At 37.5% G+C, this 24724-nt stretch overlaps 1 protein-coding gene across 1 annotated transcript; it reads right to left on the bottom strand.

The window, feature by feature from the left end:
* Positions 1-91: 91 nt before the first annotated feature.
* Positions 92-24644, bottom strand: UFSP2 (UFM1 specific peptidase 2). Its single transcript, XM_082863748.1, has 12 exons — positions 24594-24644; positions 16469-16547; positions 13898-14081; positions 13750-13816; positions 11364-11521; positions 10783-10975; positions 9322-9468; positions 6730-6894; positions 6395-6519; positions 5133-5209; positions 4097-4221; positions 92-200 (listed from the first exon to the last, which is right to left on the bottom strand). Exons 1-12 carry the CDS (start codon positions 24594-24596, stop codon positions 114-116), a joined length of 1410 nt encoding a protein of 469 aa, XP_082719874.1. The 5' UTR covers positions 24597-24644; the 3' UTR covers positions 92-113.
* Between the last annotated feature and the right edge of the window lie 80 nt (positions 24645-24724).

Here is a 24724-nt window from a genome sequence, read left to right on the forward strand (position 1 = left end):
AAAATCATAGAAACCATCAAACTACACCCAGGATTCAATTTGAAATTAAATTTATTCTTTATCAACAAATTTATAAAGTACAACTTTACTACAGTCTTTGAGTCCAAGATATTTTAAATAGTATTTGGTCGCTGAGGAAGACATAAGTTATAGTAAGCATCGCTGTTCCAAAAGTCTGGACCCTTCCATCCACACCAGCCCTAGATTTGGGAGAAGGGAAAGGAAAACCTTTTACAAAGTTATAGGGCTACATGATTGAAACTGTAACATTTTACAATCCTGCTCTGTCAGCAGGGTCTTGGAATAAGGCTCTAAATACCTATATAATTCAAATATTTGAGTTCCTGTAAAGCATAGAAAAGTAGCTTATTTGGTTCCATTTCAGACAGAATTCTATGATATTTAATCATAGGAATCATTAAAAATGAAAAGCTTCATTATGGTACTGTTACTCAGTACCACATTTTATTGATTTTAAGATGCATAGTTTTATAATTCTGGCAGTCGATGGCATGTGATAGTTTAACTGGCATCTGTCCATAACAAGACTACAGACAGTGAAAAAGACTGAACTAGAAAGTGGGGAGCCACCAAACTGGCCACTGCCTTGATCCCGATTTCCCAGCAGTGGCATCTCAGCAGTGATACGTGGCAGTGAGAAATCTGAGATTGCCCTTGGAGTTGCATTCTATGCCCTTCGTTTTCCTCAGGCTGTAATCATGCCACTTTGCAATTTTATGTCAGTATTAATCCTTTTCCCCAGCAGAGAAAATTGCTTTCGAACAAAATCTCATTGTGAATAGAAGTTTATCAAATTTCTTCTAAGGCCATTGATTTATCAATATTTTCTTAAAGACCCAGCTCACGACTTGTCTGTGTTACATCATTCTGAAATGAAATGCTTTGTTTGCAAATACTTGTGAGGAGACTAGTGAGGATTCAAAATGCCACCATGTGAGTGACAGGTAGTAGTTTTACCCCTTACCCTACCTAACTGGGAAGCTGCTGGGCATTCTGGCAGCGACCTGAAGTCAAAGGTCATAGTTCCTACAGGAGAAGATGGTGTGTTAGTCTGTTTTTCAGTGTGGAGGTGGGAGGGTTGAGTAGAGATGCTCTTTAGGTTTTTCTTTTTTTTTCTTTTTTTAATAAATTTACTTGTTTTATTTTGGGCTGCATTGGGTCTTCGTTGCTGCACATGGGCTTTCGCTAGTTGTGGCGAGCAGGGGCTACTCTTTGTTGTGGTGCGCGGGCTTCTCATTGCGGTGGCTTCTCTTGTTGTGGAGCATGGGCTCTAGGCATGCGGGCTTCAGTAGTTGTGGCTCGTGGGCTCTAGAGCACGGGCTCGGTAGTTGTGGTACACGGGCTTAGTTGCTCCACGGCATGTGGGATCCTCCCTGACCAGGGCTTGAACCCGTGTCCCCTGCATTGGCAGGCAGATTCTTAACTGCTGTGCCACCAGGGAAGCACTAGGTTTTTCATTTTTATTCTTCTGATTGCAGAAATAAAGATACATATAAAGTTCAAATGAGGTGAAAAGTAAAAATTAAAAAAAATCCTCCACCAGTCCTGCCCCTCCTCCACAGGTAACCACCATTAAGTTTGGTTTATTATCGTTGAGAACTGTTTCTTTACATAAACAAACTTTTTTTTATCATCTCATTTTTTTCAGCAAAACTTTCTCTAATGAATTTCATGTCCTAAAATCTGTTTTCTTAATAATAAATAGAAACAAGGCTTATACTTTCTCTGTTTTAATATTTCTGTGGTCTTTTCACACATGTGGGCCATCTCCAGGTAACCAGACTCAAATTGTTCCCCAGAGAGGTGGGTAGAGAGGGTACCCAAACCAGAAACTGGGGAGTCAGTAGGGGAGCCAGACTTCTTTCCTTTGAGGTGACTGGCTTGGGAACTTCAAACAGGAAAGCTCCCCAAGTGGGTAAACAGAGGTCAGGCAGAGGTGCAAATGGCCCTCTGGCCCCTGCCATAGACTGAATGTGTCCAAGATTCATATGTTGAACCCTAATCCCCAATGTGATGGTATTTGGAGGTGACTGGGTTATGAGGGTAGAGCCCTCACAAATGGGATTAGTGCCCTCATTAAAAGAGGGCCCAGAGAGCTCCCTCATCCCTTCCACCATGTGAGGACAGTGAAAAAAACTACCATCTTTGAACTAGAAAGTGGGCCTCACCACCCACCAAATTGGCCAGCACTTTGATCCTGGATTCCCCAGCCTCCGGAACTGTGAGAAATAAATTCGTTGTTATAAGCCACCCAGTCTATGGTATTCTGTTAGAGTAGCCGGGATGGACTAATAAGACAGTGCCTTAGATTCTTGAGTCATGTGAGAGTCAACAGCACTTCTACTGATGGCCCGGCCTTGGCCTCAAGGTTTCTTGCATGTGTGAAGAGAGCAAAGGGTTTTTGCTATTATAAAGTTCTACAGAAATATAACTAGCAAAGGAGGGCTTCTCTGGTGGTGCAGTGATTAAGAATCCGCCTGCCAAGGCAGGGGACACAGGTTCGATCCCTGGTCTGGGAAGATCCCACATGCCGCGGAACAACTAAGCCTGTGCGCCACAACTACTGAGCCTGCGCTCTAGAGCCCATGAGCCACAACTACTGAAGCCCACACACCTAGAGCCTGTGCTCCGCAACAAGAGAAGCCACTGCAATGAGAAGCCCGCCCACTGCAATGAAGAGTAGCCCTCGCTCACTGCAACTACAGAAAGCCTGCGTGTAACAACGAAGACCCAAGGCAGCCAAAAATAAAATAATTAAAAAAAAAAAAAGATTATTGCTAATCACAAAAAACAGACATCTCAAGTTAATGCTTAAAAAAAAAAAAAAAACTAGCAAAGGAGAGTGCAGTTCTCAGAGAAGGCAAGCAGGGACAATGCCTTACTCTATCTAATCGCATCAGAAAACCCTACCTAAATAATTCCATTTAGTCCAAAGTCCGTCAAGCCAGCCAAAAAGAAGTAATTTTCTTATCTGTATTATGCCTCTCATTAAAATCCTAAGGCGTCTCACTGCCTTTAAGATAAAATCTGAATGCCTGGCTCCTCTGCCTGGCTCCCGGCACCCATCCCCGATTCACCTCCTGCCTGTCCCTCCAGCTATCAGCCACACCGCTTCACCAACTCTAATCACGTTAAAACTGCCACAGCTCCTGGAACATGCCCTGCTTTCCTTTCACTGTCTGTAAGTGATGCCTCTGCAGGAGCAGCCTTGTGAGCTCCAAGACCCAACGCAGCCAAAAAAAAAAAAAGAGCAGAGAAACCTTTTTATGGGTACTAATGATATTGACTTAAGTGACAACATGACAAAAATGAAGGGTAGTGGATAGGATATATTCATTGGCTTATAGCTGGAAAGGCTGTATGCATTCTTTGTAATTTTAATATATTTGGCAAAGAATATAAAAGTTATTTAAAACTCAGGTTAATTATGTCTTATAACACTTCCCTCCTAAAGATTTAGTACTGAGTTTCATGAAAATTTAGTACTAATTTCTCATGAAAACTCAGTACTAAGTCTGAATCAGTTGCCTATATATTAACTTAAATTTATACCTTCTTTAGCTGGTAGTTTAAGCATCAACAAATACTCTTAAATCTGTTTCAAATATAACTCCTTCATAGAGTGAGATGAAGTTATATGTAAATAAATTAAAGGCAGTCAAGCCTCCATAATGTCCAGCATACTGCTTAACTAATTTCTGGTTAATTCTAAAATTATAAAGGTTATATACTCCACTCTATTTCAAGGCATTGATATATCTCACTATATTTATATTTATGCAAAGCTGTAAGTCTCCAGAGGAATATATTTATGAGTTTCGCATTCTATTAAGTTTAATAACTGAGAAAGTCTTGATAAATCTAAGCTAAATTTTGTCTTTCACAATTTACTTTAGTTCCCCCTTGTCCTCTGTATCTAGAGAGACAGTTACTCATCACAGCCTTAGAATCCCTCCTTACAGTGAGGACCCCTGCCCTCAGTTCATAATCCATCTTTCTGTTAGCTGCCAGTTTTCTATCCTTTGGTTCTGGGTTCTTTGCCTTGTATCTAAACTTGTGTTAAACAGACACTTACCTTTTCTAAAATAACTTGTAGATCTTCAGCGCCTGTATAATGCGGATCTAAAATCAGAAATTTTATCTGTCCTGTAATCTCATTCCATGCAACTCCTAGTATTGTGTGGGCCAAAACTCCTCCCCCTATTGAAGAGGAAATATGAAATGAGAGGGCATATATTAATCTCAACTTCCCATTCAATTTCAATTTAAAAAGATTATTTTGCCTATTAATTGATCTAACAGCATTAAAATCAACTGGCATACACTGTAAATGACACAATGTCAAATATACTCTGAAAAGATAAAATCACATCTTTAAGACAGAAAAGAAACAATTGTATCTATAATCATATTAGGTTTATATTTCACTGCAATATCCATGGAGTTACCTAGACTGGATTTAAAAAGGGCCACAGACGGTCTAAACTCCACCCAACGGAGTAACAATCACCGCTGTTGGTACCCCTCTCAGCAGCTGGGCAATGCTGCCTCTGCTCTGAGTACCTCCGATGGTGCTGCCCAGCTACTCTTTGAATACTTTCTGTATTTTGCTGAAATCTGCCTACCCGCATTTCTTACACACCAGTCTTACCTTGCCTTCTGTCATCACAGGACAAGTCTTATTTCTCACAGAATCGTGAATCTTTAGATTAGCTAATCCAATCCTCTTATTTTACAAATAAAGCCCGAGAGGTTAAGCAATTTGCATAATGTCACACAGCCAGCCAAGTTAGTGCTAGCCATGACTTACAATGCTCAGCTCAGTGACCACTGCCTCTTTTCCATTCTGCTCTCAACTCTTCAAGTATTTGAACACAGTTATCATTTCTCTTCTTAGCCTTTACTACTTCTGGTTATTATCTTTTTTGTAACTTTCCTCCTGGCCTTGGAAATTTTAAAATAATATCCAGAGGAAGTATGCATGATGTAAAAGCTAATTTTAATGTGTTTAAAAATGACTGATTTTATATGCCATTACATATTTTTATTAACCATAAGTTTCACATACTCTCCACTCTACCAAAAGAACCCGAGATATCCAAACACCTTACCAATCATTACTGGCGTTCCTTCACTCTGGAAATGATTAACCAGTTCCCGTCCCTGAGAGGCCATTTCAGAACCTTGGCTAGAAAGAAACCATTTTCTATCAGATGAACTATTTCTAAGATAGTTGGGAATATATGAATAATGTTTTGCTGTGCCAAAACTCACTTTTTAATCACCATACGCTTCACTACTTAATCTATCACTTATTTGTTAGCACTGATTTCCACAGCCAATCCAAACTGCAATTGTGAAATCAGAGATATTAAAGTACTTGGACAATAAAAATAATAACACTATAGTTAGCAAGGTTGTTGTAATAGAAAATGTATTGAAAACATAAGCTCATAAATAAGGAGTAAGCTAGTGATGGTCATAGATATCAATCTTATATTAATACTTGCTCATATTTTAATACTAGAGTTGTGATTAAAATATATTGGAAAAGATAAAATGAATGTATTATTTGGACACATTATTAATTTATTAAAATCTTAGGAAGAAAAAGAGTAGGAGATAAACAAAAAGGTCAGTCATAGATCAACATTTGATTTTTTCCTTTCAAGACGTCTCTGCCTTAAGCATTAAAAAACTAGACTTTCTGGGGACTTCCCTGGTGGTGCAGTGGTTAAGAATCTGCCTGTCAATGCACGGGACATGGGTTCGATCCCTAGTCTGGGAAGATCCCACATGCCGCGGAGCCACTAAGCCTGTGCGCCACAACTACTGAGCCTGTGCTCCCTAGAGCCCGCGCACCGCAACTACTGAGCCCATGTGCTGCAAGTACTGAAGCCCGTGCGCCTCGAGCCCGTGCTCCACAACAAGAGAAGCCACCGCAATGAGAAGCCCAGGCACTGCAATGAAGAGTAGCCCCCGCTTACCACAACTAGAGAAAGCCCAAGCACAGCAATGAAGACCCAACACAGCCAAAAAATAAAATAAAAAACTAAATAAAAACAAAACAAAAAAACTAGACTTTCTGTAACTCTACTCAAAACTGACATATTTGCAAGTTTTCCTCTTCCAGACTAAGATTAGGCCTAGAGCATATAAGCAGATACCACAAAGTTCACTCATAAACTCAAATATCTTCTAAAAAATAACAAAAAAATTTAGGGCTAGAAAAATGAGATTTATAAAGCAAGGAGGCAATGTGGAGGAAGAGAAAAGAGTGACAACAAATGTGGGGGAAAATGCGCTTTTTCTTTTAATAAAAATGACAAATTCTCTTTGAAATGATTTCTCAGATTTCTTAAAGTGTCCTTACCTGACAAAAAGTATTTTTGAAGTTATACCAATCAAATGGTTCAGTACCAGCTGCACCTCGATAGATCCAATCCACTGCCGTGATCCGACAAATGTTGCTGGTTTGTCCCCAGCATCAACTAGAGCCTTTGTGTATTTAAAAATACAAAAAGATCCATACACAAGACAGCTATTAAAAATTACGTTTAGGGCATTTTCCCTGATTACCAGTATTTATACTTTTTTTCTTCAAAACAGAAATAAGTCTGCACCATGAGGTAGGAATAATTATTAATGGTATATTAAGGGTTAATGAAACATCCAACTGATTACAATTCAAAATGGCATGTTCTGTACCTGCTGAATTTCTCTGTGTGTTGGAATGGATCTCTCTGTGTATCCCTGGTGTTTGAACCAAGAGCAGATAGTCTGCAGAGACCGATAAGCACAGCCCCAGCCATTGTCATCGATCCGATCCTGCATATAATGATGGTAACCATATATGCCCTGGACCACAGAAATCTATATAAAAAGAAGAAACATAGTAAAATATTAACTTAGGATAGATGTATATATTATATTACACATACACATACCGAGTCATTTTACTATTCCTGGAGCTAGACTTACTTTATTTAGTTCCTTATAAAAATTTTTTTAAAGAAGAGGAAATACTCCCCAACTCTTTCAATGAGCCAGTATACTACTGATACAAAAGTAAAGTAAGAACAGTATGAGAAAAGAAAATTATAAGACAATGTCATTCATCAACACAGATGCAACAATCTTAATAAAATATTAGCAAACTAAATCCAGCAGAGAATAAAAAATAATAATCATAACCAAACTATCATGAATGCAAATCTAATATTGTTTGGAGATTTGCGCTGGAAGTATTTAGGAGTAAATAGCATGATGCCTGTAATTTTCTTTGAAATGGCTCAAGGGGAAAAAAGGAGAAATGAAGCAAATATAGCAAATTGTTGACATTGTTGCATATATGTAACAAGAGACATGTACAGTAACGTTCATAGCAGGGTTGTCTAAATAGCAAAACAATCTGGGGGAAAAAATGATACCAAGGTATATTATCCAGCAATAAAGATAACTGAACTACAGTTATACACAATACCATGGATAAATCTTAGCTACATGATACTGAGTGAAAAAGCAAGTTGCAGAAGACTATACACAGAATGACACCATTTTGGTAAAACTCAAAATCAAGCAAGACTAAAAGCAACACTGTTGAGAGAATATATACATATATGGTGAAACTATTAAAAGAAAGCGAAGTGAATGATGAACCCAAAACTCAGTATAATAGTTCCTCCTGGGTGTCGGGGAGGCAGAGGAGTGGATAGGAAGGAGAACACAGTCAGACTGGCCACATCCTAGTTCTTAAATGGGGCAGGGAGCTCTCCAATATTGATTTCTTTACTGTGCTTTATAACTTACATGTATGTTACATGCACACATTAAGTATCATATAATAAATATTAAGAAATATATAAATGCTTCTTGCATTTTTGCAATACAGATAACCAACCCATTTCATTGTCAAAAAACAATCAGTATTTATTCAGTACCTTCTGAGTGTTCCGGCGCTTAGTAAAGAACTATTAGGAATGAAAAATGAATATATGATATAATACTTACCCTAGAAGAGTTCCAAATATAATCTGAGAGACAAAACATTTATGTAATAATCTACGGGAAAACTATCAAGAGTTATGTTGCTTGTTAGAGACTCTAAGTTTTGTATTTCCTATTCTATGATTCTATGACTGTGACAGAACAAGATTTTCAATCAGGAACAGTTCTCTCAAGATTTCCTCCCATATAAGCAAAATAAGTGAAATCATTCAATGTCACTGAAATGTTGACTAAAGTCTCATTTGTATGCATGTAACGGTGAGTGCCCAGCCAGAGCTGTTCTATGCAAAGCTGGTCTGCCCACAGCTCTCGCAGGTGAAGCTGCTGCCCCAAGTGCATGCTGATGGCCAGAACTGGAAGCAGGCCCCTAACTGCCCTAGGGTCAACGTTGTATCCTGTACTCATCTTTAATTCTTAAGATTTCCTTACAAAGCACCTGGAGGCTCAGCAGGTATTGAATAAATGCCATGACAAGATGGGCCAATCAAGTTTTCTCTTATGGGAATTTGAATTGAGAGGTACAGAGTGAATCAGGCAGTAAGTGCAAGGAATGAAGCTGAAACAATGCATGCAATGAGCAGCTCTGAGGGAGAGTAGGAAAAGTTATGTCAGGCTGCAAAAATGAGGAAACAGAAGACGAGGCTGAGAAAAGTAGAGTAAAGGGAAGGAACAGGCCAGTTAGGATCAAAAGCACCCCCAAAGAAAGCTGAGGAATGCCATCAAGGAGTGAGAGTACGCCTTGAGACCGAGGCCAGCCACAGCGCTGCTTTGTTCTAAGAGGCCCAGCTGTACGATTCCTATTCTTGGTTGCCCATGAGATCCTCTCTTACTAGCCTGCATGCATCCTTAGAGGAACCCTTCCCCCACACTCCTTTTCTGAGCTACCTTTAGTGAAAAGATCTACCCCTTACAACTAGGTATGTGTGTACAGGAAACATGTAGTGCTTTATTAGCCTTTTCCTACAGTGTGAGTTGTGTAGAAATATGCCCTTAATTAGCATGATTTCTCAGGTTCAGAATGGAAATCAAATGGGACAAGCCTTTAAAGAAATTAAGGAATGGAATTTTAGTAAGAGAAATGTGCTACACACTATCTATTCCTAACCTTTTTAGACCACTGTGAATTACTGCTGTCTTAAGCAATGATCATTAAAAGAAAAGGGTGGCAAAGTATGTTTTAGGGACGATGATACCCGTTATGAATTGATCCTTACAACTTCCACTGGGTACAGACAAAAAACAACTAATGACACTTATGATCAATTGACTCACATAAAGAATTACTAAACTCACCATACCAGTCTCTATGTTAGGTGGATTGAGATAAGTATGTGGATTTCTAATGTAACCATCTTTGTATGGTTCATCTGGAAAGTGATAAGCATTAGACCTTTTGAAATAAGGTCTGTCATGAGGCAGATTGAAGAGATTGTGTAACTCCTAAATGAAATCAGAATCAAGAGGAAAGAAGAGAAAAAAAGTTAAATGATTTAGTCAATAAATAAACTCAAACTAGATACAAAACAGAAAATTTACTATATATTGGTTATAAATGTTATCCAACTCACTTATGATTTAATTCACTAAGGTCAAAGAAAGTGAGATTTAAACTAAAACCAAAAATGATTTATTTTTGTTTATCTATGTATATGGATAGAAACTGGAAGGGAATGTAGAAAAATGATAATAATTCGTTAGAGTCAGAGAACTGAGATTATTTAAAATTACTCACTATAACACACTCTATTAAAATACATCCAGGCTAAAGACTGGTTTTGAAACAGCCTCATAAATGAGTAAATTATAATTAACAATGATATAATTATATCAAAATATTTTTTAAAAATCATGCTTAGAGTACTTAACAAATATAAGGGGTAGTGATTAAATTATAGAGATTGGTGGCATGAAACCAACCAATATGGCATCAGAATAAAAATACACATATATGTTTAAAAGGCAATATATTCCTGAATGTTAAAAACATGTTAATAGTTACTTTGAAAAGTCTGACATCTTCTTCTGCTATTTCCTATGTATTCTAGCAGTTTGAATGGGATCACTAGCTTATGTAACTGTTGCCTCTGCAAATCAATTCATCTGGCACTTACAGAGAGGTACAGAGGGTTACATTGTTATATCTCTTTTCAGGGACAGAAGAAACTGGGAAGATAGTCCCATGGTATAATTTGCTGGATGCCAGGCAAGGCCACACATCAAAAATATGTACTCCCAAACCAGTCATTTTGCCAAGAAATCTCATTTCTTTGAATGCTGATCATGTTTTCTTCAAAATGCCTCTAATAAAACCCAAATAACCCTGGGACGTGGGGGATGGAGTAATACTATAAATCCTAATTAGAAACAGCATAAATCCTAATTTCCCTTCTCAGACTCTAATCTTGTCTCTTTCACAAATCTGGAAGTAACGGAAGAGAAAAGGAATAACACTCATCAGCTGCTCCAGGCATGTAAGCATCTTTTCAGTTCTAAATTTCATTACAGAAAAATAACATATGAACTACACTGAACATATGAAATTAAAATGTTACATATGGTTTAGCAAAGTATTTTTTTATTAATAATACTTTAAAAAGTTATACAACACAAGTTAAATAAGGTGTAAAGCTAATAGTCTGTGTCCACACTTTAAAATTAAATCACAAAACAATGTCCATTTATTAGAAACACATAATTAAACACAAAATGAATGATAGCTGTATTTTTTTTTAAGAAAAAATGAATTGGTTTCACCTTTCTATAGGCCTGCAGCTGATCATCTGGAATTCCTGATGGATATGAAATTGTTACAAGATTTTTTTCCCCTGGTAATAAAAAGTGCAGTGGTTCAGGGACCACGATAGATGTTCCTTTCATGTATTTCAAAATGCATTTTTCCATATCAGTTAGTTGATTATGAATTGCATCAACCAGACGTTTACGAACTCTGAGGGGGGGAAAATATACAAGTGCATTAACAGAAGTTATAGTAGTTTATGATACATGAAAGTGTCGAGTGACTATATTCCTAATGTATCCTCGATTGGACCAGGTTTATTAAAGGAAGTCTAAAAAATGCAAAGTTAAATGTTAAATAAACTAAATTTCCTCTGTGTAGATAAAGGGAAAACCCTACAGGTTTTGCATATTACTCTACTTCCTCCAATAAACATCTAATTACTAGATGACTCTTAGTTTAATAATAAACAAAGAGTAAATCATAGTAAAAACAACAACAACCCTGAATATGCCTATATGATAATTTAAAATGAGCTCTGATTACTTTGGGAGAGGGTCCTCATTTAAATGTGGCAGTAGTATTAGAAAATACCTACTTTCCCCACGTTTCCTCTGGAGCAACAGGTACAACTGCATCGACTGGTAAAGTCATATTAACATAGTGGTGTCCTCCGCTTTCTCTTTCAATGATGGGTGTTACAGCTGCCAGAGGGGTTGACATTTCCAGCATAAGATCTATATTTACTATTTGATGCTATAAAGATAAACAGTAAAAGTTAACTTGTAGAACATCCAACAATAATATAAAAGCTAAGTAAAAGGACTTTTTAAGGACCATATAAGCTATATTACAGTAAATTATTGAAAAGCACAAATCTTAGCTTAAAGAAAAAATCTTCCCTGCTTCAAAATAATCTGAGGAGAAGGGGAGAGTGAGTGGGAAGTAAAGGTGAAATCAGATTGATCACGTACTGGTAAACGTTAAAGTTAGGTTCACCAGGCTTCATTTAACTATTTTCTCTACTTTTGTATACATTTAAAAATTTCAAAACAAAACAAAACAAATCAAATGAACAAGATACAATAACCACACACTGAAGCAACTTTTAAACATATATTATGACTATATACCTGTGGTCTAAAGACATAAAAAACTATAAAAAAATATTGAACTCTATTAGTAGGTTTGATTTTGATAGTGGTATGGGAAGACAATTCTGAAAATGATTTCTGTATATTAAACAAATTTAGCAAAGTATTAAGAGTACTGGAAGCCAGGTTTCTCACTGGGAAAAGGTCAGGAATTGTGTGAGGCTGAAGTAGAACTGGAGGTATAATATGATTTACACAGATAAATATGGATGTATGTGTTATATATGTATAGTATGTATATATACATGTGTGTGTTCCTTGGGGAAATGGCTGATTCCTGAGCTAGAACAGGGCAAGTACAAGATGCGTCTGGAACATCCTGTGGAAGAAAGTAGCAAGTACTCAAAAATATGGTGACAAGAGGACACTGGAGCCAGCATGAAGTTTCTATTGGCCAAATCTTAGAAAATGTGAGCATCAAAATAACTAAAGACAGTAACAGTAACAGATAACTCTTTGCATAAAATAGGAATCCATGCTTCCATGCAGTTAATAAACAAACAGGGAAATGGAAAATGTCCCCCTCACAGTATAATGTCGTCTAATAAATGTAAAAGGAAATGATAGACTTAGAAAAATCACTATTTTGCAACCATCAGATTAATGCTAGATTCTGGCAAAAATTATCAATTGATGTTAGAAGTGATGGGTGAAAACTTGATGATGAACAGGATATATATATAAACTCAAGGTATCTTCCCACAAAATACTTACTACTTTTAAGGGCAAAAAATAGTACCCTCACCGTGGAGAACACTGGCAGATACCACATTAAATGATCAAAGTTAACATCACTAATACAAGAACAAACTGAGCATATGCTTCTTTCATATGACGTGCTGAGAAGAACACACATTACTTCTGTGGTATTCCTACCAACAATGAACATGTGAATCTATCACGAGGAAGCCTAAAACAAACCCAAACCCAAACTGAGGAACATCCTACAAAAGAACTGACCTGTATCCCTCAAAATGTCAAGCTCCAATGACTGGTAATTCTCAAATCCTTATCCACAGCCCACAGTTTTTTTGTACACACTCCACATTTATAAATCTAACAGCTCATGTGGACTCCTCACTGCTGTCTAAAACATAATGTGACCGAAACTGACCTCATGTCTTCCCCATCTTCCATCTTTACCCAAGCAAGAAGCTGGTCATCCCACATCCAATTAGTTTCCAGATATAACCTATTCAATCCCCTAAACACTCCCTCCTCTTTATTACCGTAGCTACGTTTTGGTTTGGCTTCTCCTGAGTGGTCCCTGCCCACATCTCCAACCTCACGTCCACTCTATTTTCCTTACTAGTCTGGAAAGACACTAAAGGTATACTAACTTTGTACAACTTCCTGCCTTGAAGCAGCAGCTCCATTTTTCATCTCCAATATCTGGCAAAGTTTGTGGCACGTGGCAGGTACTCAATAGTACTGGTTCAAAAATCAACAGAACCGAAACAGTGTGAAGAAAAGTAAATCATTTATTATTTACTACCTCATATAGCATAATGTGTCACTGTCATGTTTCAGAATGACGCCTTTTTATTTGTTTTAAAATAATTTGTAAGCGGACTCAAGCTGTTTTATTTCTGTGGGAGCAAACAAGGCATCCAAAAAACCCATTTAAGATATATATTATAATGGGACAAAAGTTTAGATATGTACACCAGAGATATAACCTCTGGCAAGACATTTAATTTTTCTGGACCTGAATAATCTGATCTGTAAAAAAATTAAGGAAGTTGGGTTAAGTAATTTCTAAGATCTCACTCAACTCCAAATTCAAGGATTGAACATTTTTATCACTAAGAAGACAGGTGATTTGCTTACCATGTCTGACAACTTTTTGTCTTTCTTCCTCATGAATTTTCGTTTTGTATCTTCTTCCTGTCCAAATCTAAATTTTTAATACACAAAGATGTTTACCATACGAAATGACGTTGTGAAAACACTTCTAGCCATCTTCAAGCATACTCACTGAATAAAGCGCATTATGTTCTTACAGGTGGAACTATCAGTCAGTTCTCCTGGAATGGTGTTCATGTCACTGTTAGGCCATATGTACACTGAACTGTGGCAGATTCTGAACACAAGTGCATTTGAAGAAAGCTTGGTTGATAGGTCACTCAACATATGTTTTAGTGCTTTCTTGACAAAAATTTCTAAATTAAAAGAACATAAATAGAATAAGAAAAATTGTAAACTTTTCAACATGAATGCTTCCAAGCGTACAAAAGTACAGCACAGTAAAACTGACCCCCAAATATCCATTCCCTATATTCAATAATATAAAAACATTTTTTTTGCCTTTTTTTAAAAAAAATTGACAAAAAATTCATAGACCATAAAATTCACTGTTTCATGTTTACATTTCAGTTGCTTTTAGTATACGACAAGGTGTAAAATCATCACTATTTAATTCCAGAACATTTCATCACCCCCAAAGAAACCCTGGCCTGACCAGAGGTCATTTCCCATTCCACTGTGCGGACATACGTTTTTAATTCTCTTAGGTGATCACCTAGGAAGAATTGCTGGGTCATACGGTAACTGTCTTTTTGAGGAATTGCCAAACTGTTTTCCAAAGAAACTGCACCATTTTATATTCCCATCAGCAGTGTATAAGGATTCCAATTACTCTCAGCATACCTTAGTACTTATAGCAATAAAACTACTGAATGAAATTTAAATTTCTTTATAGTTCCATTCTTCCTTGGACTATATCCCACTAAGACTGTACAAAGTACTGTGCTGTGAAGTCACAGTTTTTTTCTCTGTGTGCTATGTCGTCAACCTGATATTTGTCTGACTTCATTTTCAGGGATTTCCTTTTTACTTTATAGAATTTTTTTAATATGAAAAACATTTTCATGATTCCAAAGTCAAAACTATAAAATAGATATATCTGAAGAAGACAATATTTAAATACTTGTCCTAGCTTTATACTCCTAAATCCTAAACCTAGTTAACCTTGTGATTAAAATACTTATTTAACTATCACACTGATATCTTCATAAATAAACACCTTGAGATTGTGGTAGAGAAAAGATTACTTGTAACAAGTCAGATTAAAAGATATCCTGATATGTTTCAGAAAGCCAAATTTAAAGATTTTTAGCTGCACTACAAAAGACAAACATAATTCCTGGATTACCTTCTGTTTATCCCTGAAGGACCATGAGGTAAAGTACCTAAATAATTGTGATGTCTTTAAGTTAAGCACCTTCTTCCCCTCAATTTCCTCATTAATGATTCCCTTCATAGAGTGTTTCAAAGAGTTTGATACAGGAGGAGGAATACTATCAAGTCAGAAGAAAAGCTCAAATACATTAATCACTAGGTAAAAAGTATCTGTAGTCCTTATTTACATTTGAAATTACATCATTATATCTGGTGACTAATATATTAGTTATACTTTGTGATAAGTTCATAGCAAAATATACCTTCAATTTATATTAAGTTGTAAAATGTAAGGCTTTATCCATACCAGTAACATATTAAGGAACAACAATACTTTACTGATAAGATAGGCCTAAAAGTGAGCTTTAGTCCTTGCAAAATGATTCTCATCTTGATGGTACATTAGAGAGTCACCTGAAAAGCTTACTGATGCCCGAGTCTCTGTCCTTAGAGACTTTAATTGGTCTGGAAGTGGGGATTCGAATGTGGACCAAGATTGAGAACAAGTGTCTAATATGAAGGGATGGGTCAGAAAGAACATTCAGCTTTCACTCCCTCTTTCCAAAGGGCCAGTAAATAATTGTCAGCTGGTGATCTCCTTCAAGGAACTCTTGACACTGCTTATTCCTCATCTTTCTGAACTTCTTTGTGGCTCCTGACACCACTGATCACGCTTTTCTTGAGTGATTTCATTTAGTATCAAGGTATTAACTAGCATCCTTGAGAGATATTAAGTTCTCTTCTCTCCAGTTCTGACCACTCCCCGCTAAGTTTCAGGCTCAAATGACCAAATGCCTGTTGGGAGCTGGCACTTGGCTTACTGTGGCATCGCAAATGAAACACATCTCAAACACAGCTCTTCATCTTCTTCCTCTGTTATTCGTTGCCTCCGTTCGTGGCAGTAGTCAGAAACAGGAAGACATCCCAGAATTTGGTTTATACAAACACGGCTGATTTTTCTCCCATAGAGCTTGCCTAGCATTCCTAAACAACATGACATTCAAGAGGGTGGGCTCTTGAGACTCAGGGTCATGTACAGTTGTAAGTCTACAACGTACAAGTCTGGGTGCCTCTTTATGTTGTGCTCATGGGGGATATTTATATTTACCGTGACAATTTTCTTTGAGAGGGCAGTAAAGTTGCTTAAGTAAGGGGACACCTTTTCCTAATGTGCACAGAGAGCCCCATGGGCTAGAGGTGGTGGGGAACAGTGTCTAAGTTTAAATCCAATTTATATCACTTACTAACTATATGACCTTAGACAGTTTATTCATCCTATCTCTCAGTTTCATGTGCAAAATGGTAAGAATCTCACTATATTTCTTAATCAACTTTATAATAAAAAAGCAGAGTATTTGGGCAGACCTACCATTAGGAGTAGCTAGCTGAAAAGCTAGATCAAGGCCACCTCTCATTCTGAAGAGTATATCCATAGTCTCTGAAATAACCTAAGACAAATGAAACCAAAATTTCATTGTAAAACAAAAACTCATCCTCATATAAATTAGAATCAAACTGAATTTAGGTTTAGGCATTAATTAACCTTGATTTTTCAAGCTATTTCATGAGTTAATTCCTTGTTTTATGGAGAAAAACAAAACACCATAATTCTAAATTAGAGGTTCTCAACCTTTGTTCCACATTGAAATCACCTGAGAAGTTTAAAATACTGATTCCTGGGCTACACCACCCGAGATTCTGATTAATTGGTCTGGGGAGGGTCTAGGCACAAGGATATTTAAAACGTCCTCCATGTGAATGAGTCTAACGGGAAAAGGTTGAGGACCACAGCTCTAAGAAAGTATTTCTAAATTACAGTTTTAATAAATATGGGGTTTAACAATGACATGAAAAGATCAATGGAAAATAACTAGTTTAAGAACGGGACAAAAACACTGACCCAATTATGATAAGAAGTGATGGTCAAGACAATGAGAGGAAACTAATATATCACTGACAGTGGGAATATAAACTCTTAGAATTCTTCATAGGGTGATATGGCAATAAGAATCAAAAGCCTTATATTCACGAGCAGAAGCAAGAAGAACTACAGTCCTGCAGCCTGTGGAACAAAAACCACATTCACAGAAAGATAGACAAGATGAAAAAGCAGAGGGCTATGTACCAGATGAAAGAACAAGATAAAACCCCAGAAAAAGAACTAAATGAAGTGGAGATAGGGAACCTTCCAGAAAAAGAATTCAGAATAATGATAGTGAAGATGATCCAGGACCTCGGAAAAAGAATGGAGGCAAAGATCGAGAAGATGCAAGAAATGTTTAACAAAGACACAGAAGAATTACAGAGATGAAACAAACAGAGATGAACAATACAATAACTGAAATGAAAACTACCCTAAAAGGAATCAATAGCAGAATAACTGAGGCAGAAGAACGGATAAGTGACCTGGAGGACAGAATGGTGGAATTCACTGCTACGGAACAGAATAAAGAAAAAAGAAGGAAAAGAAATGAAGACAGCCTAAGAGACCTCTGGGACAACATTAAACGCAACAACATTTGCATTATAGGAGTCCCAGAAGCAGAAGAGAGAGAGAAAGGACCTGAGAAAATATTTGAAGAGATTATAGTTGAAAACTTTGCTAACATGGGAAAGGAAATAGCCACCCAAGTCCTGGAAGCCCTGAGAGTCCCATACAGGATAAACCCAAAGAGAACCACAGTAAGACACACAAGAATCAAATTGGCAAAAATTAAAGACAAAGAAAAATTATTGAAAGCAGCAAGGGAAAAACGACAAATAACATACAAGGGAACTCCCGTAAGGTTAACAGCTGATTTCTCAGCAGAAACTCTACAAGCCAGAAGGGAGTGACATGATATATTTAAAGAGATGAAAGGGAAGAAACTACAACCAACAATACTCTACCCGGCAAGGATCTCATTCAGATTCGATGGAGAAATCAAAACCTTTACAGACAAGCAAAAGCTAAGAGAATTCAGCATCACCAAAGCAGCTCCAGAACAAATGTGAAAGAACATCTCTAAGTAGGAAACACAAGAGACAAAAACAAACCCAAAACAATTAAGAAAATGGTCATAGGAACATACATATCGATAATTACCTTAAATGTGAATGGATTAAATGCTCCAACCAAAAGAAACAGGCTCGCTGAATGGATACAAAAACAAGACCCATATATATGCTGTCTACAACAGACCCACTTCAGACCTACGTACACATACAGACTGAAAGTGAGGGGATGGAAAAAGATATTCCATGCAAATGGAAATCAAAAGAAAGCTGGAGTAACAATACTCATATCAGATAAAATAGACTTTAAAATAAAGAATGTTACAAGAGACAAGGAAGAACACTACATAATGATCAAGGGATCAATCCAAGAAGAAGATATAACAATTATAAATATATATGCACCCAACATAGGAGCACCTCAATACATAAGGCAATTGCTAACAGCTATAATAGAGGAAACCAACAGTAACACAATAATAGTGGGGGACTTTAACACCTCCCTTACACAATAGACAGATCATCCACAATGAAAATAAATAAGAAAACAGAAGCTTTAAATGACACAATAGACCAGATAGATTTAATTGATATTTATAGGACATTCCATCCAAAAACAGCAGGTTACACTTTCTTCTCAAGTGCACACAGAACATTCTCCAGGATAGATCACATCTTGGGTCACAAATCAAGCCTCAGTAAATTTAAGAAAATTGAAATAATAACAAGCATCTTTTCTGACCACAATGCTGTGAGATTAGAAATGAATTACAGGGAAAAAAACGTAAAAAACACAAACACATGGAGGCTAAACAATACGTTACTAAATAACCAAGAGATCACTGAAGAAATCAAAGAGGAAATCAAAAAATACCTAGAGACAAATGACAATGAAATCACGACCATCCAAAACCTATGGGATGCAGCAAAAGGAATTCTAAGAGACAAGTTTATAGCTATACAAGCCTACCTCAAGAAACAAGAAAAATCCCAAATAAACAATCTAACTTTACACCTAAAGGAACTAGAGAAAGAAGAACAAACAAAACCCAAAGTTAGCAGAAGGAAAGAAATCATAAAGATCAGAGCAGAAATAAATGAAATAGAAACAAAGAAAACAATAGCAAAGATCAATAAAACTAAAAGCTGGTTCTTTGAGAAGATAAACAAAATTGATAAACCATTAGACAGACTCATCAAGAAAAAGAGGGAGAGGACTCAAATCAATAAAATTAGAAATGAAAAAGGAGAAGTTACAACAGACACTGCAGAAATACAAAGCACCCCAAGAGACTACTACAAACAACTCTATGCCAATAAAATGGACAATCTGGAAGAAATGGAAAAATTCTTAGAGAGGTATAACCTTCCAAGACTGAACCAGGAAGAAATAGAAAATATGAACAGACCAATTACAAGTAATGAAATTGAAACTGTGATTTAAAATCTTCCAACAAACAAAAGCCCAGGACCAGATGGCTTCACAGGTGAATCCTATCAAACAGTAAGAGAAGAGCTAACACCCATCCTTCTCAAACTCTTCCAAAAAATTGCAGAGGAAGGAACACTCCCAAACTCATTCTATGAGGCCACCATCACCCTGATACCAAAACCAGACAAAGATACTACAAAAAAAGAAAATTACAGACCAATATCACTGATGAATATAGATGCAAAAATCCTCAACAAAATACCAGCAAACAGAATCCAACAATACATTAAAAGGATCATACACCATGATCAAGTGGGATTTATCCCAGGGATGCAAGGATTCTTCAATGTATGCAAATCGATCAATGTGATACACCATATTAACAAACTGAAGACTAAAAACCATATGATCATCTCAACAGATGCAGAAAAAGCTTTTGACAAAATTCAACACCCATTTATGATAAAAACTCTCCAGGAAGTGGGCATAGAGGGAACCTACCTCAACATAATAAAGGCAATATACGACAAACCCACAGCAAACATCATTCTCAATGGTGAAAAACTGAAAGCATTTCTTCTAAGATCAGGAACAAGACAAGGATGTCCACTCTCACCACTGTTATTCAACATAGTTTTGGAAGTCGTAGCCATGGCAATCAGACAAGAAAAAAATAAAAGGAATACAAATTGGAAAAGAAGAAGTAAAACTGTTACTGTTTGCAGATGATATAATACTATACATAGAGAATCCTAAAGATACTACCAGAAAACTACTAGAGCTAATCAATGAATTTGGTAAAGTTGCAGGATACAAAATTAATGCACAGAAATCTCTTGCATTCTTATACACTAATGATGAAAAACCTGAAAGAGAAATTAAGGAAACACTCCCATTTACCACTGCAACAAAAAGAATAAAATACCTAGGTATAAACTTACCTAGGGAGACAAAAGACCTGTATGCAGAAAACTATAAGACACTGATGAAAGAAATTAAAGATGATACAAAGATATACCATGTTCTTGGACTGGAAGAATCAATATTGTGAAAATGACTATACTACCCAAAGCAATCTACAGATTGAATGCAATCCCTATCAAATTACCAATGGCATTTTTTACAGAAGTAGAACAAAAAATCTTAAAATTTGTATGGAGACACAAAAGATCCTGAATAGCCAAAGCATTCTTGCGGGAAAAAAACGGAGCTGGAGGAACCAGACTCCCTGACTTCAGACTATACTACAAAGCTACAGTAATCAAGACAATATGGTACTGGCACAAAAACAGAAACACAGATCAATGGAACAAGATAGAAAGCCCAGAGATAAACCCACACACTTATGGTCAACTAATCTATAACAAAGGAGGCATGGATAGACAATGGAGAAAAGACAGTCTCTTCAATAAGTGGTGCTGGGAAAACTGGACAGCTACATGTAAAAGAATGAAATTAGAACACTCCTTAACACCATAACAAAAATAAACTCAAAATGGATTAGAGACCTAAATGTAAGACCGGACACTATAAATCTCTTAGAGGAAAACATAGGAAGAACACTCTTTGACATAAATCACAGCAAGATCTTTTTTGATCCACCTCCTAGAGTAATGGAAATAAAAACAAAAATAAACAAATGGGATCTAATGAAACTTCAAAGCTTTTGCACAGCAAAGGAAACCATAAACAAGACAAAAAGACAACACTCAGAATGGGAGAAAATATTTGCAAACGAATCAACGGACAAAGGATTAATCTCCAAAATATATAAACAGCTCATACAACTCAATATTAAAAAAACAAACAACCCAATCCAAAAATGGGCTGAAGACCTAAACAGACATTTCTCCAAAGAAGACATACAGATGGCCAAGAAGCAAATGAAAAGCTACTCAACATCACTAATTATTAGAGAAATGCAAATCAAAACTACAATGAGGTATCACCTCACAGCAGTTAGAATGGGCATCATCAGAAAATCTACAAACAACAAATGCTGGAGAGGGTGTGGAGAAAAGGGAACACCCCTGCACTGTTGGTGGGAATGTAAATTGATACAGCCACTATGGAGAACAGTATGGAGGTTCCTTAAAAAACTAAAAATAAAATTACCATGGGCTTCCCTGGTGACGCAGTGGTTGAGAGTCTGCCTGCCGATGCAGGGGACACAGGTTCGTGCCCCGGTCTGGGAAGATCCCACATGCCACAGAGCGGCTGGACCCATGAGCCATGGCCGCTGAGCCTGCGCGTCCGGAGCCTGTGCTCCACGACGGGAGAGGCCACAGCAGTAAGAGGCCCGCATACAGCAAAATAAAAAAAAAATAAAAAAAAAATTACCATATGATCCAGCCATCCCACTACTGGGCATATACCCAGAGAAAACCATAATTCAAAAAGACACATGCACCCCAATGTTCACTGCAGCACTATTTACGATAGCCAGGTGATGGAAGCAACCTAAATGCCCATCAACAGATGAATGGATAAAGAACATGTGGTACATATATATAATGGAATATTACTCAGTCATAAAAAGGAACGAACTGGGTCATTTGTTGAGACGTAGATGGATCTAGAGACTGTCATACAGAGTGAAGTAAGTCAGAAAGAGAAAAACAAGTATTGTATATTAACGCATGTATGTGGAACCTAGAAAAATGGTACAGATGAACCGGTTTGCAAGGCAGAAATTGAGACACAGATGTAGAGAACAAACGAATGCACACCAAGGGGGGAAAGTGGCAGGGAGGTGGGGATGGTGGTGGGATGAATTGGGCGATTGGGATTGACGTGTATACACTGATGTGTATAAAACTGATGACTAAGAAGAACCTGCTGTATAAAAAAATAAATAAAACAAAATGCAAAAAATTAAAAAAAAGCCTTATATTCACATTCTTGGCCTAGTAATTCTGCATTTAGAAATTTAATTTCTAAGGAAATTTGCAAAACATACAAAGATTAGCGTATACAGGTGTTAACCTGTCAACAAGAGGAGACTGATTAAATAATTATGAATATTATACAGTAATGAGAAATAATGCTTTATAAGAATGTTTAATGCCATAGGAAAATGCTTGCAACTTATAAAAGGGGAAAAAAGCACTTGTAAAGTGGAATCTATTAGCAGTTCTTAATTTGGGTCCATACATTGCAGGTAGTTGACATATGACAAAGACATATATCATTTTGCTGGGGGAGAGGAGTGGGAAGGAGGAAGGGGTTTCAAAGATTTCATCAGATACTCAAAATATGTCCCAAACAGGCTGAAGAACCGTACTACACAGTAAGAACCCTATTTTGAAATAAATGAGTAAGTATTAACATTTACTGAGCCCTTAAAATGTAAAAGGTACTATGCTAAATGATTGGACATATATTTACTTTGATCCTCAGAACATTACAAAGTAGGTATCATTATTATTTTTCTCATTTACAAATCCTTGTCACATTTTTTTTTTTTTTTAGCTGTGCCACGCGGCATGCGGGTTCTTCCCCAACCAGGGATCGAACCCGTGCCCCCTGCATTGGGCGAGGAGTCTTAACCACTGGACCGCCAGGGAAGCCCCCTTGTCACATTTCTTTAAGGGTGACTGCTTTTATTTTCCATAAATTGTAACTTGTTGAAAGGCCATGCCCTTTTCCCCAATTATACTTCTTGGAATTTATCCTAAAGAAATAATCAAGAAAGTTCAGACAAATTTAGCTTGAATGTTACCCACTTATCATACTGTTATTCATCATAGCAAAAAGCAAACAAACAAAAAACCCCACTTAAATAGCTATCAATAACAAGTCTGTTAAGTAAATAAGTCAGTTAAATACTATGCACCTCTTTGAATAAAAAATATTTAATGGCACTGAAAAATACTGAAGATAAGAGTTATAAAGACAGGCAAGAGCAACATTTAACTGTTACTTTCTGTGTGACCTTGTAACTAATCACTCAAGTCTGTCTTCTCTTCTGTAAAACTGGAAAAATATACAACTTCACAGGGTTGTTGTGAAAGTTCCATAAGAGATCTTATGAGAATGCACTAGAATCTCCTCACACTTCTGAATTGAGATCCTTTCTGAAGAAATAATATTTAAACTGAGATCTGAGGGGTAAGTACGTAAGAGTATGAGCAATTCCAAAGGAAAGATGGGGGTGCAGGTGGACAAGCCCATTCCAGGCAAGGGCTCGGATTGGTGAAGGCCTGCTTAAAAGACCACTTAAGAGACCACAGCAGATGGTTAGATCTCATGGGGCCAAAGACAAGGATAGTCAGAGATAGTGACGACTGACAGCCATTTAGAAGTAGATTCCATAGCATTTGATTAGTGAACAGATGTTCAGGAGTTGAGAAAAGGGCGATGTCAAGGATGATTTCCAGGGTTTTGGCATGAACAACAGTGGGGTGGATGGTAGCGCAATGAACTAAGATGGGGATCACTGGAGGAAGAGCAGGTGTGGGACGAGGGGAGGTGGGAATGGTGAATCAGTTTTGAACTTGCTGAGTCTGAAATACATATGAGCCATCCAAGTGGAGGTACAGTCAGTAGATATGCGGATCTGGAGCTCAGAATACATCTCTAAGCTGGAGATACAAATTTTGGAGAAAGCACAGGGTGTAAAGAAAAGTACTGAACGCCACATCTAGGATACGGATTGGAGGACCTGCTTCAGCAATTAAGAGGGAAACCAGGGGAGTGTGACATCACAGCAGCTAAGGGAATACAGTATTTGCAAAGTCACTCATATCTTTCCCAGGTCCAATCCTTCCTCGAAACCTTCAAAAATGCCTCATAATTCCCTCGTTCTCAAAATGCATGCACAAGTAGAAGGTGCAGGGAGCGCGTATCCAAAGGCGGCTGCGCTGGGGCCAGGGGTTCAAGGTGTGTGGGGCAGTTTCCCTCTGGTCCTACCGGGAGAGGCCGATGACAGGACGGCCCAGACCACGGAGTTCGCAACTACCACCGTGGGCCCCGGCAGACCCAGTTATTTGAAGGGCCATAAAGGCTCGTAGCAGCTAGTGAAGTCTGAGGGGAAACGCTGGGGTGGGGGACGAGCACGGGTACTCACCATAGCGGGTACGTGGAGCTGATACGGGTGCCGACGGCCGACCAAGCACAGGACGCTGGCCCGGAACTGGCGTCATCGGGGGCGGGGCTTGGGAAGACCGACTATAATTCCCAACATGCCCTGCAACGTAC

Source organism: Leucopleurus acutus (assembly GCF_964270905.1).
Source record: "Leucopleurus acutus genome assembly, chromosome: 21".
In the NCBI taxonomy this organism is placed as follows: Eukaryota; Metazoa; Chordata; class Mammalia; order Artiodactyla; family Delphinidae; genus Leucopleurus; species Leucopleurus acutus.